The sequence below is a fragment of the Salmo trutta genome, chromosome 3, assembly GCF_901001165.1.
Source record: "Salmo trutta chromosome 3, fSalTru1.1, whole genome shotgun sequence".
Taxonomy (NCBI): Eukaryota; Metazoa; Chordata; class Actinopteri; order Salmoniformes; family Salmonidae; genus Salmo; species Salmo trutta.
Genome location: NC_042959.1, coordinates 4,236,412 through 4,255,063, shown reverse-complemented (window position 1 = coordinate 4,255,063; position 18,652 = coordinate 4,236,412). Strand labels below are relative to the sequence as shown.

Below are 18,652 nucleotides of genomic sequence, written 5' to 3'. Positions count from 1 at the left end.
CCTGGAGATCCTCAAGGAACCACTGCTAGTCAATGGTTCATATTTGCATTTTCGGTTAATTGAGCGGTTCTTAGAGGAACCTTTAATTATTCAATATATGTAACGGCTGTCGGGAGAGAGAGTAGACCAAGGCGCAGCGGAGTTAGTGTTCATCATTGAATTTAATAACAGAAAGAACACTATACAAAACAAAACAAGAAAACCGACAGCCAAACAGTCCTGTCAGGTGCAAAACACTAAACAGAAACAATTACCCACAAAACCCCAACGGAAAAACAGGCACTTATGTGTGACTCCCAATCAGCAACAACACTCTACAGCTGTGCCTGATTGGAAGCCACACGGCCAAAATCAATGAAACAAACCAACATAGAAAAATGCACATAGAACGCCCACCCAATGTAACACCCTGGCCTACTAACCAAAATAAAGAACAAAAAAACCCTCTCTATGGCCAGGGTGTTACAATATAGCAACGGGTTCTTGGAAGAACCCTGGAGTGGGGGCATGGCTGGGTAGGGGCTTTAAGATAGATATATTATTTGGGCCACCCATTAGAGTAAATGTAATTCCTGTTCACCTGTTCTGTTGTATTGTTGAACACTGACAGTTTTGTAGCTTCAACGAGGCTAACAGTGATGTATTAGTTCCTCAAGAGCCTGTGCTAATCCCAAAGTTGGAATAGTTACCACTTTATAACCACATATAATTAACAATGTTAATATTATTAATATAATATGTAATATGCATAAATATAAAATAGATATATATTTGCAGTCTACAATCTTAACATGATGAACGGGAATTACATTTACGCTAACGGGTGGCCAAAAATAACTATCTGAAAGCCACGCCTCGAATAAACTGTGCCTCCAATCTGATATATATATCCAATCCACAATATATTATTAAAAAGGTTCAAAATTGAACCCCTCTCATCACAAAAAGGTCCTGGTTTGAACCTTTTCAGAGGGATTCCTCAAGAAACCTTTTTGAACTGGAAAGGTTCAGCTGGCGTGGCAAACCAAAAGGCCCATTTTCTTCTAAGAGTGCAGACCTTGGAGCATTGGATGGCCAAAGGTGTGGGCCGCACTTCGTTCTGTATCAAACAGCTGTGATCAGTGGCATACCGCAGTTCCGCGAGCCCCCCCCCCCCCCGGCATGGTTCGAGCAAGGCTCCTTCCTAACTCCTAACTTCCTGCATTTCTACACATCAGTGAGTCAGAGAGGTTAGAAATGAATTCAGTTAATAACAGATGAATACTGATCTTCTTCTTCTCCTGTCTTTCAGGTGGTAGTGTTCCAGACCTGGACACAGAACCAGCGGAGATCAGCCGCTCATGACAACAACAGCTTTACTCTAACCTGAATCCTACAGCACCATGTTTTACCATACACACCTTCAATAGGGACTGGAGATACAGATCACCCAGACTAACAGTTGAAGTATCACCCAGACTGGATAAACAACCTATTTCCCTTAACATAGACATTGTAATCTCCCCCCCGAAACAACCTAAATAAACCAACTGAACTCTGCTGCCTGAGCCTCAGCTCTAATTGTAAGGTATGGATATAATGGTAATGTGTGGATATAATGGTAACGTGTGGATATAATGGTAACGTATGGATATAATGGTAATGTGTGGATATAATGGTAATGTGTGGATATAATGGTAATGTATTGATATAATGGTAATGTGTGGATATAATGGTAACGTGTGGATATAATGGTAATGTGTGGATATAATGGTAATGTATTGATATAATGGTAATGTGTGGATATAATGGTAACGTGTGGATATAATGGTAACGTATGGATATAATGGTAATGTGTGGATATAATGGTAATGTGTGGATATAATGGTAATGTGTGGATATAATGGTAATGTGTGGATATAATGGTAACGTGTGGATATAATGGTAATGTGTGGATATAATGGTAATGTATTGATATAATGGTAATGTATTGATATAATGGTAACGTGTGGATATAATGGTAACGTGTGGATATAATGGTAATGTGTGGATATAATGGTAATGTATTGATATAATGGTAATGTGTGGATATAATGGTAATGTATTGATATAATGGTAACGTGTGGATATAATGGTAATGTATTGATATAATGGTAATGTGTGGATATAATGGTAATGTGTGGATATAATGGTAATGTATGGATATAATGGTAATGTATTGATATAATGGTAATGTATGGATATAATGGTAATGTGTGGATATAATGGTAACGTGTGGATATAATGGTAACGTGTGGATATAATGGTAATGTATGGATATAATGGTAATGTGTGGATATAATGGTAACGTGTGGATATAATGGTAACGTGTGGATATAATGGTAATGTATTGATATAATGGTAATGTGTGGATATAATGGTAATGTGTGGATATAATGGTAATGTATTGATATAATGGTAACGTGTGGATATAATGGTAATGTATTGATATAATGGTAATGTGTGGATATAATGGTAATGTGTGTATATTAAGAGAACATACTGTATATCTCTGCATCTAATCCAAACCAACATCCAACAGGACTAAGATGCGACTCCCTGCTCGACTCCTGAGGGGTTAAAAGTCCAACTCCTTGGAAGATATCGATTCTTCTGTTTATAGAAGGTTTTCTGGGCTTAGTGTATATACTTTAATGTATGTGACTCTCACAAAGGAAGCCATCTGGATGAGATATCAATACAAAATATACAGTTGAAATATCGGCCAGCGGAGCTCGGTGAAACCTGACTGCTCTTAGCAGTGACCTTTCTAGAGTGAAATGCTGTTTCTCACTTTGTCCGAACCAAACAGCAGGAAGCTTTGAAACATTTCCACCCCTGTCACTCCCTTCTCGGCGTTGTTGAGTAATGGTCTTCCAAGATAAAGAGCTGCTCGCTTTCTCAACAAGAACAATTATCTGTCTAGTAGAGATTGCAATGCAGTCAACAGGCATGTTTTGGTGGCTGGACTAAGAAAGAAAAACAAAAGAAAGATTGAAAGAAAAGGGGGAGGAAGAGACGAGAAGCGTCTGGGTTTTGGAGAAAGAGAAAGATTGAGAGGGAGGGAAGACAGACACAAACAGAAATAGAAAAGTTTGATGTTTTATCAGCCTTTCTTCTTTAGCTGGAGATTTGCAGTAGAGCACATCGTTATTGTGAAAGCGTCTTGGCTGTGGTCCCTGGGAACTGATCCAGCCTGCTCTGTGTCTGTGGAACTCCCAGCCTGCTTTAGTCTCCCGGGAGGTCCCTGATACTGTTTCTGGTAAGTCCTGAGTAATACTGTGTAGTAACAGTGTGTCAGAACCAGAGGAACAGCACACTTCTGCCGTCCGTCAGCCTCCCTCCCTGCTAGCTACAAGACTAAAGGACTAAAAGAAACATTAAGGAGGATTACTGCAGAAAGAGAAATGTCCAACAGTAGGAGAAGCAATATGGATAGCTAAGATTCTCCTTATCCCCACTGGTGATTCTATTTTTTTCTCCACTCGCTCCCCAAACGGTGATCCTCAAACTGACATACAGACCAGAGACAGAAACTGTGGAGCAAACCAGAGGAGAACCAGAGGAGCTCCAGAACTCTGTAGCAGAGCAGCAAAGCTCCACCAGATCGAGGCACCGTCCTGGGGGTAGAGATGGAGACGGAGAGGGGTCATATGTCTGTGAGGAGGGGGGTAAGCTGGAGCCCAGGTGGGGGGAGGAAGCCCCTTCAGGGGGGGCAGGGCAAGGATGTGGACACCGGCAACAGAGAGAGCGATGCATCTTGGGAGAGGCGGGACTACAGAGGGATCAAAGGACAGCTGACATCGACCTCCACCAATCAGCTGGCTCGGAAAACCAGTAAGTTTGATGTTTATTCTGTTTACATGGCTTTGGTTTCTAGTTAGTCTGTAGTTAGTCTGGATTATTTTTGGATAACTTACCTGCAACAGCAGGAGCGAACGTGGAACATAATGGAACTACGGCGATGTGAATCTGAGATTCAGTAGTTGAAATCAAGGACAAAACAGTCAGTTTCAACAAATTGTTTTGAAGTGATGACAGAGGCATATACAGAGGTATATAAAGAGACATATACAGAGGCATGGGGCAGCAGGTAGCTTAGTGGTTAGAGCGTTGGACTAGGTTGCAAGAACGATATCCCGAGCTGACAAGGTAAAAATCTGTCGTTCTGCTCCTGAACAAGGCAGTTTACCCGCTGTTCCCCGGTAGTCCGTCATTGTAAATAAGAATTTGTTCTTAACCGATTTGCCGATTTAAATAAAGGTTAAATGAAAAAATATATACAGAGGTACACTACTGTTCAAAAGTTTGGGGTCACTTAGAAATTTCCTTGTTTTTGAAAGAAAAGCAAATTTTTTTGTCTATTAAAATAACATCAAATTGGTCAGAAATACAGTGTAGACATTGTTAATGTTGTAAATTACTATTGTAGCTGGAAACCGCAGATTTTTAATGGAAAATCTACATAGGCGTACAGAGGCCCATTATCAGCAACAACCACTCATGTGTTCCAATGGCACGTTGTTTTAGCAAATCAAAGTTTATCGTTTTAAAAGGATAATTGATCATTAGAAAACCCTTTTGCAATTATGTTAGCACAGCTGAAAACTGTTGTCCTGATTAAAAAAGCAATAAAACTGGCCCTCTTTAGACTAGTTGAGTATCTGGAGTATCAGCATTTGTGGGTTCGATTACAGGCTCAAAATGGCCAGAAACTTTCTTCTGAAACTCATCAGTCTGTTCTTGTTCTGAGAAATGAAGGCTATTCCATGCTAGAAGTTGCTAAGAAACTGAAGATCTCGTACAACGCTGTGTACTACTCCCTTCACAGAAGAGCGCAAACTGGTTCTAACCAGAATAGAAAGAGGAGTGGGAGGCCCCGGTGCACAACTGAGCAAGAGGACAAGTACATTAAAGTGTCTAGTTTGAGAAACAGACACCTCACAAGTCCTCAACTGGCAACTTCATTAAATAGTACCCGCAAAACATCAGTCTCAACGTCAACAGTGAAGAGGCGACTCCGGGATACTAGCCTTCTAGTCTGAGTTGCAAAGAAAAATACATATCTCAGACTGGCCAATAAAAATAAAATATTAAGATGAACACAGTCACTGGACAGAGGAACTCTGCCAAGAAGGCCCTCATCCCGGAGTCTTCAATTCAGCTTCAATTCATCTTACTGTATTCCCTATTTAGAGATGAGTAAGTTTAGAGTTGAAGAGAAACGAGAACAGAAAGAGAGCAGTGGACAATATCTAACACGCAGCTGATCGCTCCTGGGTTAGAGACAGTAAACGAATCACTCAGCTGATCGCTCCTGGGTTAGAGACAGTAAACTAATCACTCCTGGGTTAGAGACAGTAAACTAATCGCTCCTGGGTTAGAGACAGTAAACGAATCGCTCCTGGGTTAGAGACAGTAAACTAATCGCTCCTGGGTTAGAGACAGTAAACTAATCACTCCTGGGTTAGAGACAGTAAACTAATCGCTCCTGGGTTAGAGACAGTAAACTAATCACTCCTGGGTTAGAGACAGTAAACTAATCACTCAGCTGATCGCTCCTGGGTCAGAGACAGTAAACTAATCACTCAGCTGATCACTCCTGGGTTAGAGACAGTAAACTAATCACTCAGCTGATCGCTCCTGGGTTAGAGACAGTAAACTAATCACTTAGCTGATCACTCCTGGGTTAGAGACAGTAAACTAATCACTCCTGGGTTAGAGACAGTAAACTAATCGCTCCTGGGTTAGAGACAGTAAACTAATCACTCAGCTGATCACTCCTGGGTTAGAGACAGTAAACTAATCACTCAGCTGATCGCTCCTGGGTTAGAGACAGTAAACTAATCACTTAGCTTTTCGCTCCTGGGTTAGAGACAGTAAACTAATCACTCAGCTGATCGCTCCTGGGTTGAGACAGTAAACTAATCACTTAGCTTTTCGCTCCTGGGTTAGAGACAGTAAACTAATCACTCAGCTGATCGCTCCTGGGTTAGAGACAGTAAACTAATCACTTAGCTGATCGCTCCTGGGTTAGAGACAGTAAACTAATCACTCAGCTGATCGCTCCTGGGTTAGAGACAGTAAACTAATCGCTCCTGGGTTAGAGACAGTAAACTAATCACTCCTGGGTTAGAGACAGTAAACTAATCACTTAGCTGATCGCTCCTGGGTTAGAGACAGTAAACTAATCACTCAGCTGATCGCTCCTGGGTTAGAGACAGTAAACTATCACTTAGCTGATCACTCCTGGGTTAGAGACAGTAAACTAATCACTCCTGGGTTAGAGACAGTAAACTAATCGCTCCTGGGTTAGAGACAGTAAACTAATCACTCCTGGGTTAGAGACAGTAAACTAATCACTCCTGGGTTAGAGACAGTAAACTAATCACTCCTGGGTTAGAGACAGTAAACTAATCACTCAGCCGATCGCTCCTGGGTTAGAGACAGTAAACTAATCACTTAGCTGATCACTCCTGGGTTAGAGACAGTAAACTAATCACTCAGCTGATCGCTCTTGGGTTAGAGACAGTAAACTAATCACTCCTGGGTTAGAGACAGTAAACTCCACGTTACGTCAGAAATGGTTAAACGCTCGATGAAACATCTGTTTCCCCACCGTAAAAATGCAGACTGGGTTACCCTGACACACACACACCTGTGTACACACACACACACACACACACACACACACACACACACACACACACACACACACACACACACACACACACACACACACACATACGTGCGTACAAAAACACAAACATATACACACGAACACACACAGAAACTAGACTACTCTGAGATGGAAAGGCACCCCAACCTGAAGGGCAATCTCAGAAAGGCTCTATACCCAGGACCAGTCCAGACCATAATGGACTGTGTTGAGGCACAGAAAGGCTCTATACCCAGGACCAGTCCAGACCATAATGGACTGTGTTGAGGCACAGAAAGGCTCTATACCCAGGACCAGTCCAGACCATAATGGACTGTGTTGAGGCATGGAAAGGCTCTATACCCAGGACCAGTCCAGACCATAATGGACTGTGTTGAGGCATAGAAAGGCTCTATACCCAGGACCAGTCCAGACCATAATGGACTGTGTTGAGGCATAGAAAGGCTTTATACCCAGGACCAGTCCAGACCATAATGGACTGTGTTGAGGCATAGAAAGGCTTTATAGCCAGGACCAGTCCAGACCATAATGGACTGTGTTGAGGCATAGAAAGGCTTTATAGCCAGGACCAGTCCAGGCCATAATGGACTGTGTTGAGGCATAGAAAGGCTCTATACCCAGGACCAGTCCATACTATAATGGACTGTGTTGAGGCATAGAAAGGCTCTATACCCAGGACCAGTCCAGACCATAATGGACTGTGTTGAGGCATGGAAAGGCTCTATACCCAGGACCAGTCCAGACCATAATGGACTGTGTTGAGGCATAGAAAGGCTCTATTCCCAGGACCAGGACTTCATAATAAGTTATGTCCAGATCATTATCATGATGCTGCTACAGCGACAGGAAAGCAGAGTTGGAGTCGGTACTTTAAAAACTGAATGAAAGAGAGAGAGAGAGATAAACACATCAGTGATGAAGGAGAAACATTGTGATCTCGTTAAAGAGTAATGTGGAAAACCCCTCAGACAGAGTGTGTGTGTGTGTGTGTGTGTGTGTGTGTGTGTGTGTGTGTGTGTGTGTGTGTGTGTGTGTGTGTGTGTGTGTGTGTGTGTGTGTGTGTGTGTGTGTGTGTGTGTGTGTGTGTGTGTGTGTGTGTGTGTGTTCGCACAGAACTGGGATATAGATGAGCCTACTATACTGAGGTGAAGCAGTGAGCTCAGAGTTTTAACCCTGTGTTTAGTAGTGTTATCCAACATCCAGGTATCAGACAGTGTCTGAGCTGAGTTTTAACCCTGTGTTTAGTATTGTTGTCCAACATCCAGGTATCAGACAGTGTCTGAGCAGAGTTTTAACCCTGTGTTTAGTAGTGTTGTCCAACATCCAGGTATCAGACAGTGTCTGGGCAGAGTTTTAACCCTGTGTTTAGTAGTGTTGTCCAGCATCCAGGTATCAGACAGTGTCTGAGCTGAGTTTTAACCCTGTGTTTAGTAGTGTTGTCCAACATCCAGGTATCAGACAGTGTCTGGGCAGAGTTTTAACCCTGTGTTTAGTAGTGTTGTCCAACATCCAGGTATCAGACAGTGTCTGGGCAGAGTTTTAACCCTGTGTTTAGTAGTGTTGTCCAACATCCAGGTATCAGACAGTGTCTGAGCAGAGTTTTAACCCTGTGTTTAGTAGTGTTGTCCAACATCCAGGTATCAGACAGTGTCTGGGCAGAGTTTTAACCCTGTGTTTAGTAGTGTTGTCCAACATCCAGGTATCAGACAGTGTCTGAGCAGAGTTTTAACCCTGTGTTTGGAGAGAGGTTAAGTCATATTCATCTATGTTCAACCCTAGTGGCAGCACACTTCTATGGAAAATATTTACTGTTGTTCAATATTTTGTTCATCAATGATTGTGTTTCTATGTCTTGCCTTGGTATAGAGTCTGAGATGAAATAGACTATGATGTTGAGATCCTATCACATGACGTTGAGATCCTATCACATGACGTTGAGCTCCTATCACATGACGCTGAGCTCCTATCACATGATGTTGAGATCCTATCACATGACGTTGAGATCCTATCACATGACGTTGAGCTCCTATCACATGACGTTGAGCTCCTATCACATGACGTTGAGCTCCTATCACATGACGTTGAGCTCCTATCACATGACGTTGAGATCCTATCACATGACGTTGAGCTCCTATCACATGACGTTGAGCTCCTATCACATGACGTTGAGCTCCTATCACATGACGTTGAGCTCCTATCACATGACGTTGAGTTCCTATCACATGACGTTGAGCTCCTATCACATGACGTTGAGCTCCTATCACATGACGTTGAGCTCCTATCACATGACGTTGAGATCCTATCACATGACGTTGAGTTCCTATCACATGACGTTGAGTTCCTATCACATGACGTTGAGATCCTATCACATGACGTTGAGATCCTATCACACAGCAATACTGTACCTTATACCCATACTTTCAAATATAATAAATAGGCTACAGGTTTATTTACTTTCAAGCATGTTTTGCTGTTGAACGAGCATAAAATGTGTTTTGGAGCAGGAATAAACCAGACATGTCCTGTAATATGGTTATGATTTAGTCCTATATAATAATAGAGACATATCCTGTAATATGGTTATGATTTAGTCCTATATAATAATAGACATGTCCTGTAATATGGTTATGATTTAGTCCTATATAATAATAGAGACATATCCTGTAATATGGTTATGATTTAGTCCTATATAATAATAGACATGTCCTGTAATATGGTTATGATTTAGTCCTATATAATAATAGAGACATATCCTGTAATATGATTATGATTTAGTCCTATATAATAATAGACATGTCCTGTAATATGGTTATGATTTAGTCCTGTATAATAATAGAGACATGTCCTGTAATATGATTATGATTTAGTCCTATATAATAATAGAGACATGTCCTGTAATATGGTTATGATTTAGTCCTATATAATAATAGACATGTCCTGTAATATGGTTATGATTTAGTCCTGTATAATAATAGTAATAGTAACAGTACGTTATGTTTTTATTAGCCTACCATTATTATGATTATTGTGAATTAAATACCTCCATTTCCCTCATAAGAACAGTAGTTGTTTATACTCATGGTCTGAGTTTTGCGTTTAGTTCAACATTGATAAATAACATCCTCTGGCTTTGGCAATGTAAACATATGTTTCCCAATTCCAAGGAAGCCCTTTTTGAATTGAGTGAAAGACTCAGGTCAGACCAGAGTGAGAGTGAAGTTACGACAGTGGGAGGGAGGGAGCCTCATTGCCAAGGGCCAAGTTGTGTCACTGCTGGAGGAAAGCGAAGGAAGTTCATGTCCCTCCCTGCAGGTTGAAGCCCAGAGAGAAGGACTCTGGAGTTCATAGAGGCCAGACAGAGAGATACCGCCTGGAGAGGCCAGACAGAGAGGGAACGCCTGGAGAGGCCAGACAGAGAGATGCCGCCTGGAGAGGCCAGACAGAGAGGGAACGCCTGGAGAGGCCAGACAGAGAGATACCGCCTGGAGAGGCCAGACAGAGAGGGACCGCCTGGACAGGCCAGACAGAGAGATACCGCCTGGAGAGGGCAGACAGAGAGGGAATGCCTGGAGAGGCCAGACAGAGAGATACCGCCTGGAGAGGCCAGACAGAGAGGGAACGCCTGGAGAGGGCAGACAGAGAGGGAACGCCTGGAGAGGCCAGACAGAGAGATACCGCCTGGAGAGGCCAGACAGAGAGGGACCACCTGGAGAGGCCAGACAGAGAGGGAACGCCTGGAGAAGGCAGACAGAGCGATACCGCCTGGAGAGGCCAGACAGAGAGAGATGCATGGAGAGGGCAGACAGAGAGGGAACGCCTGGAGAGGCCAGACAGAGAGGGAACGCCTGGAGAGGCCAGACAGAGAGGGACCACCTGGAGAGGCCAGACAGAGAGATGCCGCCTGGAGAGGGCTGACAGAGGGGGAACGCCTGGAGAGGCCAGACAGAGAGATACCGCCTGGAGAGGGCTGACAGAGAGGGAACGCCTGGAGAGTGTTGACAGACAGACAGGGAGGGAGGCAGACAGGGAGGTAGGCAGGAAGAGGTCTGAGTCACCTAGCCCCGACGAGAGAGAGAGAGAGCATGCATGTGGACAGGAAGGCACTCCCCTCTCTCTCTCTCTTCCTCCCTCCCTCCACACATAGAGAAAAGAAGGTCAGGTGCCAAACCTAACTTTCTTAAAGGGCCTAGAGGATCTTCCTATGGTCTAACCTACCAGCTGTACACATGGTCTTTACCCTCTGGTACCTGGTCTAACTCAACATGGGCTCTACCCTCCTCTGGTACCTGGTCTAACTCAACATGGTCTCTACCCTCCTCTGGTACCTGGTCTAACTCAACATGGGCTCTACCCTCCTCTGGTACCTGGTCTAACTCAACATGGGCTCTACCCTCCTCTGGTACCTGGTCTAACTCAACATGGTCTCTACCCTCCTCTGGTACCTGGTCTAACTCAACATGGTCTCTACCCTCCTCTGGTACCTGGTCTAACTCAACATGGTCTCTACCCTCCTCTGGTACCTGGTCTAACTCAACATGGTCTCTACCCTCCTCTGGTACCTGGTCTAACTCAACATGGTCTCTACCCTCCTCTGGTACCTGGTCTAACTCAACATGGTCTCAACCCTCCTCTGGTACCTGGTCTAACTCAACATGGTCTCTACCCTCCTCTGGTACCTGGTCTAACTCAACATGGTCTCTACCCTCTGGTACCTGGTCTAACTCAACATGGTCTCTACCCTCCTCTGGTACCTGGTCTAACTCAACATGGTCTCTACCCTCCTCTGGTACCTGGTCTAACTCAACATGGTCTCTACCCTCCTCTGGTACCTGGTCTAACTCAACATGGTCTCTACCTTCCTCTGGTACCTGGTCTAACTCAACATGGTCTCTACCCTCTGGTACCTGGTCTAACTCAACATGGTCTCGACCCTCCTCTGGTACCTGGTCTAACTCAACATGGTCTCTACCCTCCTCTGGTACCTGGTCTAACTCAACATGGTCTCTACCCTCCTCTGGTACCTGGTCTAACTCAACATGGTCTCTACCCTCCTCTGGTACCTGGTCTAACTCAACATGGTCTCTACCCTCTGGTACCTGGTCTAACTCAACATGGTCTCGACCCTCCTCTGGTACCTGGTCTAACTCAACATGGTCTCTACCCTCCTCTGGTACCTGGTCTAACTCAACATGGTCTCTACCCTCCTCTGGTACCTGGTCTAACTCAACATGGTCTCTACCCTCCTCTGGTACCTGGTCTAACTCAACATGGTCTCTACCCTCCTCTGGTACCTGGTCTAACTCAACATGGTCTCTACCCTCCTCTGGTACCTGGTCTAACTCAACATGGTCTCTACCCTCCTCTGGTACCTGGTCTAACTCAACATGGTCTCTACCCTCCTCTGGTACCTGGTCTAACTCAACATGGTCTCTACCCTCCTCTGGTTCCTGGTCTAACTCAACATGGTCTCTACCCTCCTCTGGTACCTGGTCTAACTCAACATGGTCTCGACCCTCCTCTGGTACCTGGTCTAACTCAACATGGTCTCTACCCTCCTCTGGTACCTGGTCTAACTCAACATGGTCTCGACCCTCCTCTGGTACCTGGTCTAACTCAACATGGTCTCTACCCTCCTCTGGTACCTGGTCTAACTCAACATGGTCTCTACCCTCCTCTGGTACCTGGTCTAACTCAACATGGTCTCTACCCTCCTCTGGTACCTGGTCTAACTCAAAGACAACAGCTGAGATTGATCTAGTGGCAGACTTTACCATATTCAGATGACATTCCAGGATGAGAGTTGTTGGCACCGAATTAACTTTTTTAAATGATCCTGTTTTCATTGTTAATTAATGATTTTGAGAGCAATTTCTGTAACATTATTCTTATATATTTTACCTTTATTTAACTAGGCAAGTCAGTTAAGAACAAATTCTTATTTACAATGACAGCCTACCGGGGAACAGTGGGTTAACTGCCTTGTTCAGGGGCAGAACGACATATTTTTACCTTGTCAGCTCAGGGATTCGATCCAGAAACCTTTCGGTTACTGGTCCAACGCTCTAAACACTAGGCTACCTGCCGCCCCAGGTACGCACATTGGATACGATTTCATGTTTGAAAACAAGGTTAAAGTTTGGCAGATTGTATCATCCCCCCCCCCCATATGATGTCTACACCTCACTGGTGAACAAGGGGATTTATGTGTTTATCTTTCTGGTTTCTGAGTGTCATCTTTATTCAATCTGAAATACAGGCTATCTTTGGGGATGTAAAATCATCTACTCATCTCTATGATGGCACGATCCAACCTCTGGAACTACACAAACTCACCACTCTACTCTGTCTGCGCCACAGTCCATGTGAAGTCAGTCAGTGTGTGTGTGTGTGTGCGCGCTGGACTGGATGGAGGCAAAGCGAGCCTGTGCTGTGCGCGCTGTAGGGACCAGCAGCTTTTGCAACGAAAACGAAATCCGATCCTCTGTCGAGCAGAGCAGCAGAAGGGGGTGTTGGGGGAAGCAGATACAGTTAAATTGGAAAAGCTTGTGGAACGGTAACTAAAGAGCGGAGGTCTCTGACTTTTAAAAAGGTAAGGAAAGACTAAAAAGAAAAAGGGAGTGGTAAAGTTACTTTGTAACTTCCTCATAGAGCAGAAAACGTATCAGTAAATGTATTTCCACCCTAAACTCTGAAGTTTTCCTTTGGTTTTGAAAGCTGGAGAGAAGTTGAAACGTTTTGTAACTTAGAATGTGCATTTGCTTTATTTATCCAGGTATGTGCGGTGAAATAACGTTTATGGATGTTTTATGGACTTCGCAAATTGTAACTTTTTCTCTAGTAAACGGGCATCGATTGAACGTTGAATTCATAATTGATGAATGTTCCACCATGTGATGAGGTAATTTAATGTAGTGGAAAATTGAATCCACGCTATTTCATGGCCATATGACATCTGTGATTTCTGTCCTAAGTGTAGTCTACAATATAGTCTCGTATGGTGGTTTAGAACATGGCAGAAACGGTTAGAAAAACGCTTGTCTGTCATCATAGTTCAGCTTTGCACTCGTCTGCATTTTTAGTTTACCTTTATTTAACTAGGCAAGTCAGTTAAGAACACATTCTTATTTACAATGACGGCCTAGGAACAGTGGGTTAACTGCCTTGTTCAGGGGCAGAATGACAGATTTTTACCTTGTCAGCTCAGAGGATTCGATCTTGCAACCTTTCGGGTTACTGGTCCAACGCTCCAACCACTAGGCTGCCTGCCGCCCCATTTGGGTTTAACAGATTAACCAAATAACGGTCATTAAATTCCTAAATCCTGACCATTTATTAAATTGTAATGCGCACATATAACTCAGTGTGTCCTACTATTGCATAAGGCAAACGGCAGGATATGATCTATTTTGGTGGTCAATATTTCATTATCATATCAGAATGCTCGTGATTGGTGGTTTGTGTGTTTGCGCAACTATGCGTCACCTGATAGGTGTATTGCGTCCCAAATGGCACCCTATTCGCTACATAGTCCTCTCTCTCTCTCTCTGTCTCTCTCTCTCTGTCTCTATCTCTCTCTGCCCCCACCACCCCCTCTTCAATTCAATTTCAATTTAAGGGGTTTATTGGCATGGTAAAACATATTCACATTGCCAAAGCAAGTGAATTATGTAATAAACAAAAGTGCTCTCCCTTTGTGGGTTAAGTTAATTAAGGTCCAGATCCAGCCTGTAAAATGTAAAATACAGATGTAGATTATTCCTGGTCTGGTCGGCCGGCTGTAAACTGTAGCTGGAGGGATCATCATGATATTTAATGAAAAGACCCACTCAGAGCCAGGAAAATCTGCCTGTTAATATGAACACCATGGGAAAGCTAAGTGGTGCCCTAAATGGTGCCCTATTCCCTATATAGTGCACAACTTTTCCATAGGGTTCTGGTCAAAAGTAGTGGACTACAGGTAAGGGATAGGGTGCCATGTGGAATGCGATCCCCCAAGTCAGAGTTTGGAGCCAGCTGGTTGGCTGCTTTAGTCGTTGTTGTGATTGGCTAGGACAACGTGGTTCCCATCAGTCGATGTACAGTAGCTGTCTGGATGGTCGTGATGTGGAGAGAGGTTGAAGATTTGCCTGTCTGGATGATCGTGATGTGGAGAGAGGTTGAAGGTTTGCCTGTCTGGATGGTCGTGATGTGGAGAGAGGTTGAAGGTTTGCCTGTCTGGATGGTCGTGGTGTGGAGAGAGGTTGAAGGTTTGCTGCGGTGCCAGCTGTGTTGTTGTAATAGTGAATCACAGTCGGTGATGGTGTCTGGACAGAGGCAGAGCTGGATCTGTATTCCAGTGAATCACAGTCAGAAGCACAGTTAGAGATCTTCACCTACTAAATCCAGGATCTCAGGAATAGGAAACGGAATAGTCACAGGATGCATATGCATAACCCGGGAAGATACGTGATTACAATAGCCAGTGAGGATTGTTTGTGATTGGCTGGCATAGCGATTGATTTTATTTAGCAGACGCTCTTATCCAGAGCGACTTACAGTAGTGAATGCATACATTTCTTTCTCCGTACTGGTCCCCCGTGGGAATCGAACCCACAATCCTTGCGTTGCAAACACCATGCTCTACCAACTGAGCCACACGGGACCCCCTTGAACAGAATAACACACACACAATATACATTTCCTCACATTCCAGTCAGTGAATGCATGAAAAGCCTCAAGGAGGGATATTTTAGAGCAGTATTCTAGCCTCAGTGCAAAGGCATTTCCAACTTTCCTCCAGGATACTAGTGATGGAGAGGTACATAGACCTGTGGCTGAAATGGAGGGGTACATAGACCTGTGGCTGAAATGGAGGGGTACATAGAGCTACGGATGAAATGGAGAGATACATAGACCTGTGGCTGAAATGGAGGGGTACATAAGACCTGTGGCTGAAATGGAGAGGTACATAGACATGTGGCTGAAATGGAGAGGTACATAGACCTGTGGCTGAAATGGAGGGGTACATAGACATGTGGCTGAAATGGAGAGGTACATAGACCTGTGGCTGAAATGGAGAGATACATAGACCTGTGGCTGAAATGGATGGGGTACATAGACCTGTGGCTGAAATGTAGAGGTACATAGACCTGTGGCTGAAATGGTGAAATACATAGACCTGTGGCTGAAATGGAGAGGTACATAGACCTGTGGCTGAAATGGAGAGGTACATAGACCTGTGGCTGAAATGGAGAGGTACATAGACCTGTGGCTGAAATGGAGAGGTACATAGACCTGTGGCTGAAATGGAGAGGTACATAGACCTGTGGCTGAAATGGAGAGGTACATAGACCTGTGGCTGAAATGGAGAGATACATAGACCTGTGGCTGAAATGGAGAGGTACATAGACCTGTGGCTGAAATGGAGAGGTACATAGACCTGTGGCTGAAATGGAGAGATACATAGAGCTACGGATGAAATGGTTTATGATTAATAAAGGGTTGATCTACAGCCTTGAAGACATTATAAAGTCATGCCTGAGGTTCAGAGACTGACTGAGGCAGTTATTTAGTCCCAAATAGAACCCTATTCCCTATCCTATTCCTTACACAGTGCCCCATAGGGCTCTGGTCAAAAGTAGTGCACTATGTAGGGAATAGGGTGCCATTTGGGAACGCTGACAGGGAATGTTCTCGGCTGCTGAGGAATGCTTGGTAAGGGACCAGATGGTAGAGAGGAAATACTTTCTCCTGCTCTGAACGGAGCTCTTAAACTCAGACAATAAACCAAGCCTCCATTTTCAACAGAAACACTGTTTAAAAAAAAAAAAAATTATCACATTGTCTAAATAATGAGCCACAGTGCCAAGTCATCATAGTCAAAATATTATATTACTGAAAAATAGTTGATTTGTCTGAAATGCCTTTCCTCATTGCTAAACCTGAACCTTAAATGTCCAATGCAGCCGTTTTTATCTGAGTAAAAAATGAGGTACCTTAATGTGTTTGTTTTCAAAAGAATTGGCAAAAAGGAACAAAAATAGCTTCTGAGCAAAGAGCAATTTTGCTGGGAGGGGTCTGAGAGGGGAGGGTAAAACTTAAAACGAGCTTTTATTGGCAGAGAGGTTTGAAACTCTTTCTTATTGGTCTATAAACTAATTTACAGCATGGTGATGTCACCATGGAAAGCCCAAAGCTTCATTCCATCAAAACAGGCTGAAATTTCAGGCAGTTTTACACTAAAAGGGCATTATCATAATTTTCACAATTTCACAGTATTATTCCAACCTCATAGTGTGGAAATATATATAAAACACAGAAAAATCACGTTTTTGACTGCACTGGGATTGTAGCCCTTTCCTGAAATCAAATGACCTAGTGGCCTCGTGGGTGGAATGTTTATTGTTTTTAAACTCAGAAAATCCAGCGTTTTATGTCAAACAGTTTTGTTATATTTCAGTCCTCTGCGAAGTATATAAAGTGTAATATTGGGATGCAAACTCAAAATGTAATACATTTCATCTCTATATCTGACATGGTACAGGTGTCTTCTTTTCTTAAGCCCATAACCATGTGTGTGAGGTGTATACTTTTGTTTCAAAGTAGATTTGTTTAAAAATACCCAGAAATACTCTGTGTGACCCTGATTTAGCCCACTGCACTAAAAGGTTTAACCTAAGACCTGTAGTATTTGTTCCAACTTTTGTCGAGCAGGAAGTTCTCTTTTGTGAAAGTGTTTGTTTGAACATTTTCTCTAACTGTCCACATTCTAGTCTGAGCTACGTCTTACCAGTGCCAGTCTGAACAGTGAAACACCAAACCAGTCCGTGAACGAACGAACGAACGAACGAACGAACTAACTAACTAACTAACTAACTAACTAACTAACTAACTAACTAACTAACTGTCTGTCTGTCTGTCTGTCTGTCTGTCTGTCTGTCTGTCTAACTTACCAACTAACTAACTATCTATCTATCTAACTAACTAACTCCTTCCCACCACATTTGGTTGGAGGGATTACAGAGTACAGCACCAGGTAACGATAACCATATGTAGCCGAAACAATTATGTGGCTTTTTAAATAGTACAGATATCGCTTGCCTTCAATCGTTGAGGACATGTCAAGTATAATAATTGGTGCTAGCTAGTAACTACCTAGCTTTTGCTAAACTAACTTTAGCTAACTATTTATTATTTTCCCGATTTTTATAAAATTGAAGTCCGGTTGACAGCCCGTATTTCAAAACTTTTAGGTACATCACATGTGCTGAGTACACCCATTTCTATGGTGGGAAAAGATCAGAAATTCCAAAGTCAAACATGCCTTCAGAATGTTTTCGAAACCCCTTGACTTTTCCCACATGTTGTTGTGTTAAAGTCTGAATTTAAAATTAATTACATTGAAATTTTGTGTCACTGGCCTACACACAATACCCCATAATGTCAAAGTGGAATTATGTTTTTTGTAATTTCTACAAATTATTAAAAAAATGAAAAGCTGAAATTTATTGAATCAATCAGTATTCAACTCCTTTGTTATGGCAAGCCTAAATAAGTTCAGGAGTAAAAAAGTGCTTAACAAGTCACATAATACAAGTTGCATGGACTCACTGTGTGCAATAATAGTGTTTAATAAAGTCATTTTTGAATGACTACCTCATCTCTGTACCCCACACATACAATTATCTGTTAAGGCCCTCAGTCGAGCAGTGAATTTCAAACACAGATTCAACCACGAAAACCATGGACATTTTACAGTGCCTCACAAAGAAACTCACCTATTGGTAGATTTAAAAAAAGAAAATAGATTAAAAAAAAGCTTTACAAATATCTCTTTGTGCATGGTGAAGTTATTACCACTCTTCATATTTTCAAGCATGGTGGTGGCTGCATCATGTTATGGGTATGCTTGTCATTGGCAAGGACTAGGGAGTTATTTTAGGATAAAAAACGGAATAGAGCTAAGCAGCTGCAAAA

The 18,652-nt window shown here is 43.0% G+C and overlaps 1 protein-coding gene and 1 long non-coding RNA gene across 2 annotated transcripts in view; one reads left to right on the top strand and one right to left on the bottom strand.

The window, feature by feature from the left end:
* LOC115166630 (synaptopodin) overlaps window positions 1–18,652 on the top strand; it is a 59,084-nt gene that overhangs the window by 26,062 nt on the left and 14,370 nt on the right. Inside the window, exons 2-3 of the mRNA XM_029720397.1 lie at window positions 1,292–1,567; window positions 2,561–3,855. Of these exons, the coding sequence (XP_029576257.1) occupies window positions 3,651–3,855 (205 nt within the window). The 5' untranslated portion in view covers window positions 1,292–1,567; window positions 2,561–3,650. The remainder of the gene's footprint in view (window positions 1–1,291; window positions 1,568–2,560; window positions 3,856–18,652) is intronic.
* LOC115166646 (uncharacterized) lies at window positions 11,354–11,768 on the bottom strand. Its single transcript, XR_003870341.1, has 3 exons — window positions 11,628–11,768; window positions 11,410–11,552; window positions 11,354–11,373 (listed from the first exon to the last, which is right to left on the bottom strand). It is a non-coding gene; the product is annotated as an uncharacterized LOC115166646 (long non-coding RNA).